At 37.4% G+C, this 17,784-nt stretch overlaps 1 protein-coding gene across 1 annotated transcript in view; it reads right to left on the reverse strand.

Annotated features, from left to right (window-relative positions):
* UBE2U (ubiquitin conjugating enzyme E2 U) overlaps positions 1-14,640 on the reverse strand; it is a 61,921-nt gene extending 47,281 nt beyond the window's left edge. The window contains 5 exon segments of the mRNA XM_045835575.1: positions 4,576-4,649; positions 4,652-4,672; positions 9,678-9,770; positions 12,748-12,829; positions 14,575-14,640. Coding sequence (XP_045691531.1) covers positions 4,576-4,649; positions 4,652-4,672; positions 9,678-9,770; positions 12,748-12,829; positions 14,575-14,640 — 336 coding nt within the window.
* Positions 14,641-17,784: the final 3,144 nt, after the last annotated feature.

The raw sequence follows: 17,784 nt of genomic DNA on the forward strand, positions 1-17,784 counted from the left end.
TTATATTTAGATCACAGATAAAACACGCTCCTGTATTAAGGCTTATATATACTTCACTATCCCTCTAGATCATCAAATGATTAATTTGGGACCTGTAGTAGTTTGAGCTACATTTCCAAGAATATTATAGATGCTGCTGTAACAAATTAGCATAAAAGGTAGTAGCTTAAAACAACACAAATTTATTATCTTACATGTTTTCAGGTGGAAAATCTGAGAGGATGGGGCTGGTTTCCCTTTTGCAGACATGGTAAGACTGAAATCAAGGTGATGGCTGACTGAGCTCTTACCAGAGGTCTGGAAGACTCTGCTTGCATGTTCACCCAGGTTGTTTGTTAGCTGAATTTAGTTTCTTGCATTTGTAGGACTGAGGTCCCTGTTTCTTTGCTGGCTGTTAGTGGGGGGTCACCCTTAGCTCCAAGAGGTCTCATGCACATCCTTCCTTGGACCCTTATATCTCAGAGATAGTAAAAGTGTGAAAAATCCTTCTAATGCTTGGAATCTCTATGATGTCCCCTCTTGCCACATCCCTTCTCCTTCTTCCACTGTATTTCTCTGAGTGACTCTTCTGCTTTCCTCTTCTATTGCTAAGGGTTCACGTGATTACTTTGGGCCCCTCTGCATAATTCAGGATAACCTTCCAATGTTAAGGTCAGTTGATTAGTAACCTAAAACCCATCTGCAAAGTCCTTTCACAGGACTACCTGGATTAGTATTTGATTGCATTATCAGAGGATAGGAGACTAAGGTGACATCTCTAAAATTCTGCCTACCATGACGTATGCGCATCTGGACAAAATAGGGGACCAAAAGTAACCAAAACTTAACAGTTCTTCTAGACCATGATCTTGTTTATCTGATACCTCAAAATTGACATTAGCCCAAATTGCAAATGTTTATTTGAGAGTTCAGTATTTTGAATATTATACTATAACATGGAGACTATGTAGTAAAATATAGCCACAATAATAATGGAGTACTAAGTGTAGATGCAGGTCAAAGTGGATTGTTGCATTTAACAGTCATGGAGACGATGGCAATCTTTCATTAATGAAAGCAATAACCTGATGTCTGATATTTCAAAGGCAACAAGAATTTTTTGCTATTGATATTTGAGTTTTCCTATTTGTAAAACACATTTGAGCTACATTTCCAAGAATATTATAATTGGTTAAATAAGGATTCAATGTGGATTGCACTATACCTTTCAAAGTGGGTGGGAAGCAGATGAAACTTATCTTCTAGAGCAAGCTTTTAGTCTTTGGCTGGAAAGATAATCTTACTCAGAGAGGAACATCTGGTAAAGTTTATTCAATAGTCCTCACATTGACATTGTGCCTAAGACCTTTTTGTATAATATGTACACATGCTACTAAGTCTATTTAATGATTTTTAAGAACTGGGATATAAGGAATATATTAAAATGTATAAATCAGAAGCCCTGCTAAACTAGTAAAAAAATAAAAGGTCAACTTTTAAATTAGCCGTCTGATAGTATAAAATAACACAGGGAACTCTGCAGAGGACATGCACAAAAATTTGAAGCATCACAAAACAACTGCGCCAGTACATATACTTTATAATATCCAATTAATTAAAACGCAGAAATTAATTCTGTGGGTGGGTGTTGATATTTACCTTCACACTGTATAAAGAAGCATTCAAGAATTAAGATTATTAAGATTACAGAAATTTAAATGGTCACTCTCTTTGGATATTAAAATATTTTAAACACTATTTCAAATGTCATTCCCTTGAATAACAATGTGATAATTACAAATGTCTCATCTGTTATTCAAAGTGATGAGAAATTATGACCTATACTTGTACTGTCCTTTACAGTAGTTTCTAGCCATATGTGATGATTTAAATTTAAATGACTTAAAGTAAAATGAAGAGTTTAGTTATACCAGCCACATTTCAAGTGCTCGGTAGATGCATGTGACTAGTGGTGACTATACTAGGCAGCACTGACAATGGACATTTCCGTCAGTGCAGGAAGTTCTATTGGGCCGCACTGACCTTGCTAAAAACTATTAAATAGCCACTACAATATTAACTGTAGCAATATATAAATTACTTGAGATAAAATGTTAAGTGAAAAGAAACAGGCTTTATAATTTATACATATATGCCATAATTGCACCAACATAAAAATTCGGGGTTAATTTTGTCATTCATACTACTTAGTACTGACTAAATGTCAACACTGTCGGGGGTGGGGAGGGGTTCAAAGGTGAATCAGACCTGCTCTCTGACCTTGAGGGGCCTGAACAAGGAAAGAGTACCACAGAGCTCTGATAGGAATTTGCTTAGAGTGCTGCTCAATGAGGAGCAAAGGAAGCCCCTCAAAAAACAAAGCCACCAGTTTCACCTAGGAGAGGAAATCGAGAAAGGGATTCCAGAAGAGCACTTATTTGATCTGACTGATCTTATTTGATCTGACCTGATTTGAGCACTTTATAATGTGAGCATTGCTTGCCAGACTGGCTGAGGAAGAGGAGAGGAAAAAATGGGTTGCCAGTGAGAAAACGGGCCTTCAGCACTTTTTAAGGGCCAAGACTTGCTTGGGTTTGTAACTTTAGAGGTTAGAACTCCACAAATGCTTTTAAATCTGAACTGAACCAAGGACTGTGAGTGAAGGAAAGCATGAAGATATAATAGGAGCGGGACTGCATGGTATGTTAAAGCCCAGGTGTGAGGAGAAGTAAATCATTTGTCAGGCAACAGAAATGGGCTTAACCCTGTAGTGACTGAAACTGCAAGATTTTAAACAGAAAATAGGCAAAAAGATCAGAAGGAAGGGCTAATAACAGTAGGATTAGGGTTTTCCTTTATACTTATAAGTGATTTTCTTTTCTACTATCCTGTAATATGAGCATATTTGATTTAAAAATCTGTTTGAAAAATAAAAAGACAAATGATTTTGTCATCTACTGGCTTCCCATGATGTGTTTCCATGACAATGCTTTGTTGTCATTTTGCATTACTGCCTAAAAGTAAGAACAATCATAATATTAAGTAGCTTTTACTGAGTTATTTTCTTAGACCACATATTTGCCAAGTATTTTACATGTATTAATTCATATAATCCTTACAAATCTATGAGGTAGCTACTAAAGATCCATTTTACTGATGAAGAAATAGAGGTATTCAGAGGTGAAGAAACTTCACCAATGGTATAAAGGTGTGAAGTGGTACAACCAGAATGTGCAACCAAGCAATCTAATCTCAAGCCTCAAATTCACCTTTTATTAAGTTACTCTGCAAGTCAAAAATTTCACCATTTCATTCTGGTTTGTCCTCGCTCATTACATTTTGGGACCATTCAACTTTCTTGTCTTCTCTTTTTTATTTTTTTAGCATGTTTTTGTTGTTGTTCAAGTACAGTTTTCTGCCTTTTCCCCCCACTCCTCCTCACCTCCTTCCCCTGTTTCCAACACCCTCCCACCCTTGTTATTAACTTTCTTTTCTTAAGACAGATCCTCATTTAGGTGAAAAAGTTAGGTAGGAACAATTCACTTTGAAGAAATCCAAAAACATCAACCCTAGTTATGTGCATATCATGCTCTACTTACTTCCTTAAGTTTTTACTCAAATGTCACTCCCAGAATATGGCCTGGCACAGGTAGATGCTCAAAACATATTTGTGGAATGAATGAATGAATAATTGAATCTTTAAAAAGATTAAACTTTACTCAGTGTGCTGAGATGACTATAGACAGAAAACTATTATTTTATTTAAAAATAAGAAATGGGAGAAATGAAATTTATATTATAGTTCTGCTACAGAAGAAGTCAATTAAGCCATAATACTTTATTCTCTAAGTATTCCAGGTAATCAAAATGTAATAGCTTACCTCTGGATGTTAATAATGAATAAGTCCATGCAGAACACCACTGAGTTGGATGTAAGTGGTCAAAGCAAAAGAAACTGAACTCACTACTTGGCATGGATGAGAAAGGGAGCCTGAGGGTCAAGAATAACAACACTGAGGCCTGTTTCTGAAGTCCATGGGTCCAGGAAGTAAAGGGTGCATTCCAGAAACAGGCATCTATCCTAAGGGAGAAGACAATTTCTGATTTAATTGTTCACTGAATTTGATCTGAAAGTGTGTGAAAGAGCAAGTAGCTAACACAGTCAGAAACAAACGATAAAGCTGAACTACCACTTGTAAGTGGTAGTCGCTTGACTTATTTCTGTGAAGGAAAAGTTCATGAATGAAGAACACTCTAAAAGGCCTCTTCAATGATATGAAATGAAGTTGGGAACAAAAAGAAAAGTTAAGATTCTATTTCTAAAATTAAAACCATCCAAGCAGTTCTTTTCTTCTTTCATAAAATATGTATTCTTTGGTGGTGAAGGGCCTTAATGAACAATTTTACTTTAGAATAATAGTCTTTATAATTCAGGTTCCATTTTTAATAGTCTTGATATAGAAATGTTATTGATTTAAAGGAGCTTATATCAGTCTTTCAAAATTTAAATATATATTATATATTTTATTTTTAATATTTTGAATAACTGAGAAATTAAAAGTATTAAAGAGGGCATTTATATTCATCTCTTCTTACCTGGAGGGTAAGTAAGATGCTGCTCAATGTATAGCCTGTGTTCCACTTATGAGGACTGTCCAAAAAATCTATAAGGGTTGATCAGTATGCTGGTCTACTGTATCAAAATAATATACTAATAGTGATATATGTAATAAAATGATCATTTAGAGCTTATGAACATCAAATATGATAGGTGAAATTAGAAAGCAAATGGCAAAGCAGAAAAATCATGTGCAAAGAATAGGACAGTTAATACAGTGCAGTTGTTAAGAGCAGGCACTTTCATGTCAGACACGCAGATTTGGACACAGACTGTATGTGGTGTTGAGCAGTTCACCTTGCTAATCCCACTTTCCCAATATGTAAAATATGGTTGAGACTAAAGTGCCCTCTCATTGTAAAGAATAAATGAAATAACGTACTCAGTAGAGTGCTTGGTATAGAGTGAGTTCTCAAAAAATAATAGCTACCATTATTAATGATACTTTTACTTTATTAATGTGTAAATAATTTTGATAAATGAACAAGATAAAAATGTATACTCCAATAGAAAAATCTTATTATAAGAACAGAGAAGAAAATTTTGAAAAGGTAAAAGAGGGAACTTTGATTTAATATATTACATTGCTTTGTAAAACCACAATAATTATAACAGTGCAGTGGGGCATGAGATTAGATAGAACAATGTAATAAGAGAGTTTAGAAACAAATTCTAGCATATAGTAAAACTGTTTTATGTTAAAAGTGAAATTATGATTCAGTAGTGAAAGAAAAGATGATCAAAAATGGTAAAAATTTGTTGCTGCAAAACATTCCTTGTCCTTCAATGTCTGCTCTTCCTTTTTCCCATTTCTTCTCTCTGTAATGAGAATATACCTGTCCCCAACTCCCACCACCCTATGCTGTTTAGATGAATACAGGGTTGCTCAGACTACTTTCCCAAGCTTCTCTAGCAAGAAGCCATGTGACTAAGTTTTAACTATGGGATATCAGCACAAGTAAAGCATACAACTTCTGGATATTTTCTTAAGGAAATTTTTTTGCCCTCTTTTTCTTTCCCCCTTTTCACTGCCTGAAAATGATGACAAACAGTAAATGCCTCAGATCCAGACATAGAAGCCGTATGTTGAGAATGGCAACCCCCCCCCCCCGCCCCGCAAATTTTGTTCTATTGCATATAGATTGGAAAGATACAGAGAAGCTTGGCTGTATTTTTAAAAAAATGAACAGAGTTAAATATGAAAAAATAAAAAATAGAATAGAAGAAAGTTAAAATAATTTCATTGTGTTTTGAGGAAAGACCATCTAAACTTAAAGATAACTATAAAAATCTCAAAGGACCAGACTAATAAATATGACTATATAAAAATTTTTAAATTCCAGATGTAAAAATATCAACAAAACTTAAAAATTAATGACAAATGAAAAAATATTTGCAACATATAGAACAATGTGATAACATTATTAAATAACTCTACAGTTCCCAAAAAAGCACAATCAAGAGACATGAAAAATGATGTTAGACTCACAAGTATTCAAAAAAGTACATATTAGCCCTGGCTGGCGTAGCTCAGTGGATGGAGCGCGGGCTGGGAACCAAAGTGTCCCAGGTTCGATTCCCAGCCAGGGTACATGCCTGGGTTGCAGGCCATAACCCCCAGCAACCGCACATTGATGTTTCTCTCTCTCTCTCTCTCTCTCTCCCTCCCTTCCCTCTCTGAAAATAAAATAAATAAAATCTTTAAAAAAAAAAAGTACATATTAAAATAACAGAAAGATTCTGCCCTGGCTGGTGTGGCTCAGTGGATGGGTGCCAGCCTGCAAATCAAAGGGTCACTGGTTCAATTCTCAGTCTAGGGCACGTGCCTGGGTTAGCGGCCAGGTCCCCTGGGGTGGGAGCCGTGCGAGAGGCAACCACACATTAATGTTTCTCTCCCTCTCTTTCTCCCTCCCTTCCTGTTGGGAACCGCCCTGACTGGTATTAGAAGCTGAAACCCCCGCCTAGGCTAAGGCTAAGGGAACGCCCTTAGAACCGTAAGCCAGCAAAGAGACAAAAGCTTATCTCCATGGCAGGAATGCTGCTTCTGCTGCTTTATTCATAACTGAACCCCAAAAAGCTTGGTCGGTTAGCCAAAGACGGGTAAGATTCCCCACGGGGGGAACGACCTAAGACAGGCACAATCACTTTGGGAGGCCCCCCAAAAGAAGGACTTGGGGGGCTGCAGCAAAAGGGGGTGATGGACCCTCGTTCCTCGGCTTTGACATAGCCTGAGTTCTCAGCGTCTGGGAAAAAACCTCCTTGTCTCCCAGTTGCCTTAATTCCCTTGCTCCACCTAAGCCTGAAACAATGACAGGGTGGTGCAGCTCTGTACTGAGAAGTGCGGATTCCCCGGGGTGATCAGGCCTAAGAAAGAACATGTAAATTACTGTGAAACCTTCTTTGTTTAGAATGCTCTCAGTTGAATGAGAGGGGTCTTAGGAGGAAGTTATTCTTAGGAGGAAGTTCCTCAGTCTTACAGCTCTTTGACCCCCAACTCAATAGACCGGCAGAGTTCTTTGTTTTCTATGTTTCCTTACTTCCCCCTAATGAGTACTGTACTTTACCTGAATTATTATGCAGAATGAGCCCAATAAAAGCAGGTATGGACTGTAAATCAGCACGCTCCCCACTAGGGGGGGTGGCCATTTCGTCCCTACTTCTCCACAGAAACTAGTCTGTCTCTGTGCATGTCGTTTTTTCTCGCGTGTTTATCGTTGAGCCATCCGCAGCGTTCCGTGGTCACTGCTGGCCGGGGACCCACACATCACCTTCCCCTCTCTAAAATATAAATAAATAAAATCTTTAAAAAATTTAAAATAACAGAAAGATTCTTAGTAAATTGGCAAAAATGATTTCTCCAAAGTTTTAATCCCAGAATTAGAGAGCAATAAATGAGAACTTTATGTACACTTCCTGGTGGGATTGCAAATACCATCACTGAAAGGCAATTAGGTTTTATGCATCTAAAATAAAGACTTAGAACTAAACAGAGCCAGTTTTTGGTTTGTGGTGTCTAATAAATAACACCCCTCTCTCCAAGGTTTGTATATAATAAAACAGACCAGAGTATCAAAAGATGCAAGTAAAAAATATTGACTTTATGAAAGACTGAAATAAAGAATGCTGATCAATGCTTTAATCAAGCTCTACAAAAGCCCTCCTGATTTGAACTTACTCCCTCCACTGGAGGACGGCCTTGGTTTCCTGTCTGATGAAACAGAGACTGCACCCATTCTAAGGGCAGGCTTATTGGGAAAAAATTTTTGAGAAAGTGCTGAGCCACATGTGCTCAATTCTTTCTCATATCCCCACAGTTAGATAAAGGAGAGAAAAAAGAGCAATCACAAGTTTTCCCATATATCTTCCTCCTCTTTATTAATGCATAAAAATCCAACAGATTTTTGTGTATTGATTTTGTATTCTGCAACTTTACCAAACTTTTTTATTCCAACAGTTTTTGAGGGGAGCCTTTACTAATATTTTCTATAAACAATATTATTTCATCTGTAAATGACAGTTTTACTTCTTCCTTCCCAATTTGGATGTCTTTTATTTCTTTTTCTTACCTAATTGCTTTGGATAGAACTTTCAATACTATGTTGAATAAAAGTGCTGAGAGTGGGCATCCTTGTATTGTTCCTGATTTTACTTTACACACTTTTATGTAGTTTTACTCAAGTACCTTATTATGGATGTAATTAAGACCTTAAAGAATAAAGTAAAATTTATGATACAAAATTAGTTGTACATATTTGTCATTATTTGCTTAAAATAAACACTTTAATACAGGGGATTACTGGATTAAATACAGTAATTAAAAAATAGGGAAAGGTTTGCTTATCCCCTGTCCTTCTTCACTCCTTGCATTTCCAGAGAGTAGATCTTTCTTGTTCTGTTTAAGAGCAATATATGTAAAGCTATAGGATATTTCACTTAAAATTTTCTATATTAATGGATATTGGAATTATTTCCTTTTATCTGTTGTTATTGGGATCAAATACTTTTTAAAATATACTCTTATGAGTAATTTATAAACATGGTATTACAGGGATTTAGGATTATTTGCATTTTATATCTGATTAGAAACTGTCAGATTGCTTCCCTAAAAGGTCCTTCACACTAAGGACATCATGCTAGAGTACCCACATTTCTAATAAAAATGTTATTTCAATATTCTATAAACATAAATGATGAATCACAATTTTTATGCATTTTATATGCAGTTTTAATATGCATTATCTTCTTGCTAATGAGACTGAACATATTTTTATATTTATTTTTATTATGTTTCTTTTATCAATGTTTGTTTATAGTCTGTCTATTTTTTATTGCTTTATGTTATTTTTCTTGATGATTCACAAATACTCTTTATATGTCACAGATATTGTTTTATGTGTTGCAGATATTTTCTCTCAGTTTGCAAATTAACATATTTTGCCTCTGTTTATATCATTGATTGTAGAGAAGTTTTGAAAAGTTTATGTATTTTAATGTGCTATGCTTTTTCCATGTTTTTTAGATTTTATCATGGTTAGAAAGGCCTTCTTTACCAAGCCCATAAAAAGTTCCATTAAATTTTCTTCTTTTTAGCATTTAAAATTTTTATTTTTTTTATCTATCAAAAATACATTCTGTGTATAACTTAAAGTAGCAATCTAACATATTTTTATCTAAAATGTTAATTTGTCAGTATATCATATTTTATAACATTAGAAATTAGTCCAACTAAAATACTGAACAATACAGGAATGGTTAAGTTTATCATTCAGTAATTAAAAATGATCTTTTAAAGAATGTTTAATAATGCAGTGATAAGCTTATGTAATACTAAGTAAAACTTTATATCTAATACTCCAACTATGTAGGAAAAATACATAGAAAAAAGGAAATAAATTTAGTTAAATGTTGAGAGTAGTGTCTCCTTGAATTAGTGTTCAAATGACACTTCTTTTTATTTTCTCCAATAAGCATGCTTACTTTTATAATCATAACAAAGTTGTTAAGAAGAAACATCATTAAACACTGATACAGAACAAGGATAATAGGGCTCCTAATGATAAAAGTCTCATCTGGTCCTTACCATTTGGATGAAAAGGTATGGTTCTAAATGTCACAACTGGAGGGACAAAATTATATTCTGATGTAAAATTTATCATCGGTTGGAAGAATAGTCCTATGAAATAAGAATAAACATTTTTACTAAAGTGTCACATTGTACTGGTTAACTGTAACCTGATTAACACTAAGGTTTCTTCCCACAGTTTAGCCTCTCAAGGGCCCTAGAGTTTTATTCTTAAGTAAATTCATCATAGGGTGCACAGACCCCTCTTGCTAGTATAATACACTCCTCAAAATCTAATCCTACTATTTTATCAGCCTGTTTCTTGTCCACTAACTGTTCCCTCACACCTTCCCCATTCATTGTGTGTCTCGTATTGACTGAACTCACCGTTCCAGAACTTGGTGCATCCTCTCTGTGCCATGCTGTTTATTCTGCCTGAATTTCCTTCCATTCCTTCCAAACCTGGCAAATGCTAATGCATTCTTTAGGACTCAATTCAAATGTCACTTCCTTACAGAGCTATTCTTGACTCTTCAAGGCAAAATTAACTAATCACTTCCTCCTTGGCATTCTGTTCATAATCTTAATAGCATATAACATATTTTATTGTAATTATCCACTTTACATGTTCTCCCCTACTTCACTCAACATATCTAGCTTATTAATTCACTACTGAAAAGAATGTGTGATTACTAAGTTTTTATTTTTATTTATTTATTTTATTTTTAGAGAGGGAAGGGAGGGAGAAAGAGAGAGAGAGAGAAAGATCAATGTGCCATTGCTGGGGGCCATGGCCTGCAACCCAGGCATGTGCCCTGACTGGGAATCAAACCTGCGATGGTTTGGTTCGCAGTCTGAGCTCAATCCACTGAGCTATGCCAGCCAGGGCTCATGATTACTAAGTTTTATATTGGTCCAGTCTTCTTGTAAATTTGATTTATGGCAATTTTGGGAAAATCATGGAGAATACAAATGAGAGATAATTGTGAAAAATGTTTTTATTTTTTACTTTTAAGTATATTTTATTGATTATGCTATTACAATTGTCCCAATTTTTTTTTCCCCTTTATCACCCATCCATGCTATACCCTCCCACCCTCCAGCATCCACCTCCTCACCTTAGTTCATGCCCATGGGTTGTACATATAAGTTCTTTGGCTTCTCTGTTTCCTATACCATTCTTAACTTCTCCCTGTCTATTTTATGTCTACAAATTCTTCTTCTTATTCCCTGTACCTTTCCCCCACATTCTTCCCTTCTCCCTCCTCGCTGATAACCCTCCATGTGATCTCCATTTCCCTGGTTTAGAACAGGAACAGTTCCTGCTTAGTTTTGTTTTTTTTTTAGATTTGGTTGTTGATAGTTGTGAGTTTGTTGTCGTTTTACTATTCATATTTTTGATCTTCTATTTCTTAGATAAGTCCCTTTAACATTTCATTTTATAAGGGTGTGGTGATGATGAACTCCTTTATCTTGACCTTATCCGGGAAGCACTATATCTGCCCTTCCATTCCAAATGATAGCTTTGGTGGATAGAGTCATCTTGGATGTAGATCCCTGCCTTTCATGACTTCAAATACTTCTTTCCAGCCTGTTCTTGCCAGTAAGGTTTCTTTGGAGAAATCAGCTGATAGCCTTATGGGAACTCCTTTGTAGGTAACTGTCTCCTCTCCTCTTGCTGCTTTTAAGATTCTCTCTTTATGTTTAATCTTGGGTAACTTAATGATGATGTGCCTTGGTGTGTGCTTCCTTGGGTCCAATTTCTTTGGGACTCTCTGGGTTCCTGGACTTCCTGGAAGTCTATTTCTTTTACCAAATTGGGGACGTTTTCCTTCATTATTTGTTCAAATAAGTTTTCAATTTCTTGCTTTTGTTCTTCTCCTTTTGGCAGCCCTATGATTTGGGTGTTAGAGTGTTTAAAGTTGTCCCTGAGGTTCCTAAGCCACTCCTCACTTTTTTGGAATTCTTGTTTCTCTGTTCTGTTCTGGTTGGATGTTTATTTCTTCCTTTTGTTCCAAATTGTTGACTTGAGTCCTGGTTGCCTTCCCTTCACTGTTGGTTCCCTGTATATTTTGCTTTATCTCACCTTGAGTAGCCTTCAGTTCTTCCTTCATTTTGTGACCAAGCTCAATCAGTTCTGTGAGCATCCTGATTACCAGTGTTTTGAACCATGCATCAGATAGGTTGTCTGTCTCCTTGTTGCTTAGTTCTTTCTCTGGAGTTTTGATCTGATCTTTCATTTGGGCCGTATTTCTTTGTCTCAGAGAACCTGTTATATTGTAAGGGAGCATGGCCTTAGGTATTCACCAGGGCAGGGCAACCCTCTTTGCTGTGTTGTGGTGCTCTCTGCGGAGGAGGGGTCAGAAAGGGCACAATGCTGCTAAATTGCTCTGCTCTAGCCCTACTTTCCAACAACCTCTCTTGTGAGACTGGGAGTTTCTCCCACTATGGCAACCCCCTCAGTATTTTGCAGCTGTCTTTGAGTCTTAGTTCCCCATTCAGCCAGCCCTGCCTTGCCTGTGTGGTCTGCAGCTTTGCTGCTCGTGCTCTCCCTTCGGCTGCCAATCTCCCGTCTCTGACCCTCCTACTGGCCTGGGTGAATGTTTCTTTAACTCCTTCATTGTCAGAGTTCCATGCAGTTTGATTTTCTGGCACTTTTGGTTGCTTATTGTTTTTAAATTGGTTGTTATCTTTCTTTTGGTTGTGCGAGGAAGTGAAACTTTTCTACCTACTCCTTTATCTAGGCCAGAACTCCCTAATTGTGAAATTTTGATGTCAAAAATAATTTTGATAGCTATTCTCTGATTTCATGGAAGAGTGTAAGGAGATACTCTCAACCATTATGCTTTATTGTGCCTGTTACTTAATGTAATAACATTAAGATTTGGCATAAAGAAAAACTCAAACCTAAAATTTCGATTTGTGTTGGCCAATGGCAAAATTAAGCCTTTTAATGAAAAAATCACATGTAAATACTTTTGGAATTCTAGAATATTTATATAATGCAACCTTATTTTGCACATAAAGAAGATGGGCTAAAATGGCATAAAGGCTTTTTAAAAAGTAGATTGATTTTGAACATACATACCCTGCCAAATTGTGTTCTGTAGACCTTCAACATAAGCTTCCCATTCCATCATATCTTCACTTACAGGAAAGGCAGTGATACCCTTTAATTAAGAAAACAATTCAAACCAGTAAAAAGATTAAATATTTACTGCAGCTTTGAAAATTAGATACCAGGTTACAAGGAACTCCAACAATGCTACATTTTCTTTTCCTGATGAATTTATTCATTTGCTGATTTGGGGAAGTATTGTATTGTGTGTTATTACACAGCTGTTAAGGTAGATTCCAGGAAGCACACACAACAGTAAATTAAAAATAAAGCATAAGTGTGGAAATCCCAAGTGGGAGTAGAAGATCAAGACTGTGATGTGTGGCTTATTTAAGTCAATAGCCAATCTAAGATTCAAATTAGAAGAGAAGGAAATAATTGAAAAGCATGAGTTTCTTCAGAGCTTTTTAAAACTATTGGTTTGGCCAAAAAGTCTGTTATGTTTTTTCCAGAAAATAAGAGACATTTTTCATTTTCACCAGTAACTTGATGATTGGGATAGTTTGAGTATGTTGGCTATCTCCTGCTATTTGTTTCTAGTGGGTAGAGGCCAGGGGTGATGCTAAAAACATCTTCTAATGCATAAGACAGCATACAGTAAATAATTTTTTTTTTGCCAAAATGTGAGTAGTATCAAGATACTTCACCAACCACTTTGGACACATCTGATTAGTCACAGCACCTTCGCCATACACAGCAACAAATCTTTTTTGCATTTCAATTGCATTTTTACCTTGGAGTTAAATTGCATTTAACATGGAGAACTTTATTGGTGGCACTTGAAGTAAAGCCTTCCTCTGTGTTAAAATTATAAGGGGAAGGCACCTATGTATTGTGATAGTGATGGGGGACTCAACTGTTGGAAAATTTTAGGTAGTAGCTAATATGCTTAGTAATCAATGCATGTAAACGCTATTGTTCCAGGAACTGAAGGTGCGACCCACCCTGACTCCAGGAGACCACAAGCAGTTCTATCTTTGTGTGTCAGGAGGACTGCAAGCAATCAAGATGGTATCTGAGCCCTTGTGCTCCAGGGTGAGATGCCCACTGCCCAGGACACAGATGAAAGAATGCTGCAGCTTTTATCTGATTAATTTCCCCCCTGAATTCTAAACCTCTTACCCACACTTTTCTTCTCCGTATAGAAAGGGTCAGTTGAAAACACAATGTACGATGGTCTGTTAGGGTACAAACTCCCTGTCTTACCAGATCACCAGCCATCAGAATAAAGCACCCATAAAGGTTCAATCCCTGTCTCTGTTTATTGGGTCTGGTAGGTGACGGTCTGGATGGACACCGGCTTTTCCCATTTCAATAGCCACTGGCAAAAAGTGCACTCTACAGTAAGTAGTGCAGTAGTAGTAGTAGAAAAGAAGACTTAGGAGCAAAGGGTTTGGGAGTTAGAACACTCAATGATAGAATCCTGAGGCCAAATATTTACTGGGCCTTTCTGAGGCTTAAGATTCTGGTAGGTAAAACAAAAGACTACTTATAGTATTGCAATTAATGAGAGCAGCCTTGCACCTATAGTCACCTACTATCTGATTGACCCTGATATTTAGGGCTGAAATCCATATAAATTACTCAGCACAGTGTGCTCAATGTTGTTAACTATTATTATTATGAATTAATTATTATTATGAATGGGTTGTTACAATAAAGTAGATTTGTTAAACAACAATACTGTAGTGGTAAATTAGGTTTACCTAAATTATGCCTTATAGCATAAACACAGATCAAACTGCTTTTTAAAGGTTTTGTCCCAGTGAAACCCATCACTGAGTTCCTCATCCTCACCTCATAGTTGTTCTCTTTCAACTCTTGGAAGTCTCTTTGCAGCAGGAAGTAAGCTCTGCAGGACATGATAAGGCAGCAAAGGGTCTAGCATTTGTGTTTACCCTCCTAGGGTTTACTCTGAGGCAGATGTGTTAGGTTACCAGTCACCCTCCACACCTGGTTAACTAAGTTCCTTGCTTTCTAGCATCGCAGAATGCTGTGTGCTCCCAAGATAAATGGGTTTTAAGTTGGGTATATAACAGGGACGTTCTTTTCTCCTCTGACTCCTCCAAACTAAGTGTTCCAGAGGGAAAAGTTGGGCACGTTCTTGACTGTGGCGTGTCACCCCACAGCCCAGTCTCAAGGCAAACTGGGACCAGCACCTGAGACAACCCCGAGTTGTTGGTGCAAAAAGTGAACGTAAGAGTCATAAGCTGATGGATAGCCGCAAGCTTCGTTCCTCTTCACAGGTGTATGGTGTCCTTGAAGCTGGAGGATGCAAATCAGTTGCCAAGCAACAGGATCCTCCCAGAAAGTAACGAGATGGTTGTGGGAGTTTGACAATCTCTTATCCAATCAGCGACAGGGGGCAGGCCTCTAGAAGGCTCCGCAACCAATTGTTCAATGCTCTTCCACTTTGAAAGACCAATGAGATCCGTTGTCAAGTCCTCGCCTCTAAGTCCACCAAGGTGGACTCTACCTAACCAGAGTACAAGGACAGGGTGAAGTCCCGGGATCCAGCAAGTAAGTCACAGAAGCCCTCAAGTCCATCTCCAAAATGATCCTTTCTTTTTCTTTGAGTATCAGAAATTATCAGGTAATAAAGTGACCAGTAGGTACAGGTATGTGCATATTAATAACAATATCTTAACTTATGGCAAGCTACCATTCAAAATACGTTCAGACATAATATTGTGTCATGGAATCCTACAGTTACCCTGAGAGAATTCTCCAGGAACAGAGATCTATTTATAATTTCTCAGATTCCCATCTCTTGCAGGATTTTTGGACAGTATCCCAGCAGACCTATATTTTAGTAGCCTACATAGCCTTGAAGACGTTACTTAGCCTCCCTGTGCTTAAATTTTCTCAAGTATTGGCTCAAATATGCAGCCAATAATAATACCTACCTCACTGGATTATTATGAGATTTCTTAAAAATGCCTGACAAGCCCTCACTCATTGCCTACAGCACAGGTGGCAAACACAAGGCTTGAGGCTCAAATCTGGCCCTCCACCTTGTTTTATCCGCTCAGCACCTTCTTTCTACTCGTCAGCAGCGCCGGGCTCCTTGCCCCCAGTTAAGGGGTAGTTACATTTACACTGTCCTAAAATTACATTTGGCCCTCTGAAGGCAACCACGAGGCTGATGTGGCCCCCGGTGAAAATGAGTTTGACCCCCCTGGCCTAGAGTAAGTGACAGTCAACACCTCACTTACCATGTGCTGGGAACACTATTTTAAATGTTTTGCAGAGATTAACTTTATCTTCTAAAACAACTCTATAAGGTAGGTGCACTTATGATTCTAATTTTTACAGTATGGGAAACCAAGGCACACAGATGCCAGGTACTTTGCCTTCGGTCACACAGCTGGAACGCAGTGCAGCCAGGATGCAGACTCCAGGATACCTAGCTCCAGAGTCCATGCCTTTAACCCCCAGGCAACCCTGCCTCACAAAGGTCTCCTGTTGTCCCACGAGAGCTGTCTAGCCCTCTAATAAAGTAGAGCTATTCTCAATAGCTTTCATCGTGCATATGTTGTTTTTGTGTTTATTGTATTTGGTGTTTATTTTTGGCTGCATTTCTACCTGTTGACCAAAATATGAACCTAAGAAAGCTGGACCACTGCTGTATAAAATAGTGCCTGGCACATAATAAAGACCCAATATATATCTGTAAATATTTGTTTTGTCTTTTAAATTTATTAAGAAATCTGACTCCTGTAACCTATGAATGTATTTGTAGTATTCTGAATGTAGCTCAAAATACCAATTACTAAATATATTATATGAACTTTTAGTACTTGTGTAACTTCAAATGGAGAGTAAATTTAATTAAGTCCTACTATATGCTTTTTGGTTTTTTTCTCACAGTCTTTCCCTCTGAAATTAGGCCTAGGGAATTGAAAAGAGAAATGTTGCATTGTATTTTTATGGTAGGCAGAATTCTGAGATGAGCTTGAAGATCTCTAGGCCATGCATTATCTTTGGAACTTGCATATGAATGGATTTCACTTTGATTAAGTTAAGTTATATGGCACAGTTAACGTTAAGAGACAGAATGTGGGGGTGAGCCTGACCTAATCAGGTGAGCCTTAATTGAGACTGGGCTCTTCCTAAAGTCAGTAATTCAAAGTGAGAAAAGGATTCCATGTGAGGAAGATTCTCTATTGCTATCTTTGAAAATGAAAGGGGCCATGTGACAAGGGATGTGGGCAGTTTCTTGGAGGTGAGAGTGGCTATTGGCTGACAGCAAGGGAATGGGGCCTCAGCCCTGTAAACAAGTGACTGAATTCTGCCACAACCACAAGAGCTTGGAACATGACCTGAACCCCAGGTTAGAACACAACCTAGCCACCACCTACTGAAACCCTGAGCAGAAATTTCAGCTACACTGTGCCCATATTGTTTTAAGATAGTAAGTTTGTGGTAGTCTGTTACACAGCAATAGCTAACTAATACAACTTCTTACCTAGCGTGTTCAGCTATTGACCAAGCAAAGTATGTGACAAGAGGACACTCACTCACAAATTTAGTGTGAAAAGCACTTGATGCCAATTACTAGACATTAACATATATCATTAGATGGGGTTAGGGGATAAGACGGGTATGGCATCCTGAAAAATGAAGACTGAAATGAAGACTGTGCATGAAGACTCATGTACAGATTTTCATCATCCTAAGTGAGCAAGGTAACTGAAAGTGCAATTAACACTGGTAAAGTTACTGAGGCCATCTCCAGCTTTGACATCAAGCACCCCCCCCCCACCACCTCTTTTTAAAAAACAATTCTTTCTCCCAGGACTTGAACAGATGTTTTCATTTTACTTAAAGTATAAGACTGTTTTCCTTGTCCACCAGGAATATGTACCAGTACACAGTGTTAACCTCGTTTGGATTTGAACCCCCTCCTCAAGAGCAAAGGAAGGCTGAGGATCGCCAAATGTCAGCTCAGCTGTGAGATGTGTTTTAAATCATATTTTGACGTATGGTTACGCTGTTAACTAGAGA

The sequence above is a fragment of the Phyllostomus hastatus genome, unplaced genomic scaffold (genome assembly GCF_019186645.2).
Source record: "Phyllostomus hastatus isolate PE091 unplaced genomic scaffold, TTU_PhHast_1.1 phas_contig_209, whole genome shotgun sequence".
Classification (NCBI taxonomy): Eukaryota; Metazoa; Chordata; class Mammalia; order Chiroptera; family Phyllostomidae; genus Phyllostomus; species Phyllostomus hastatus.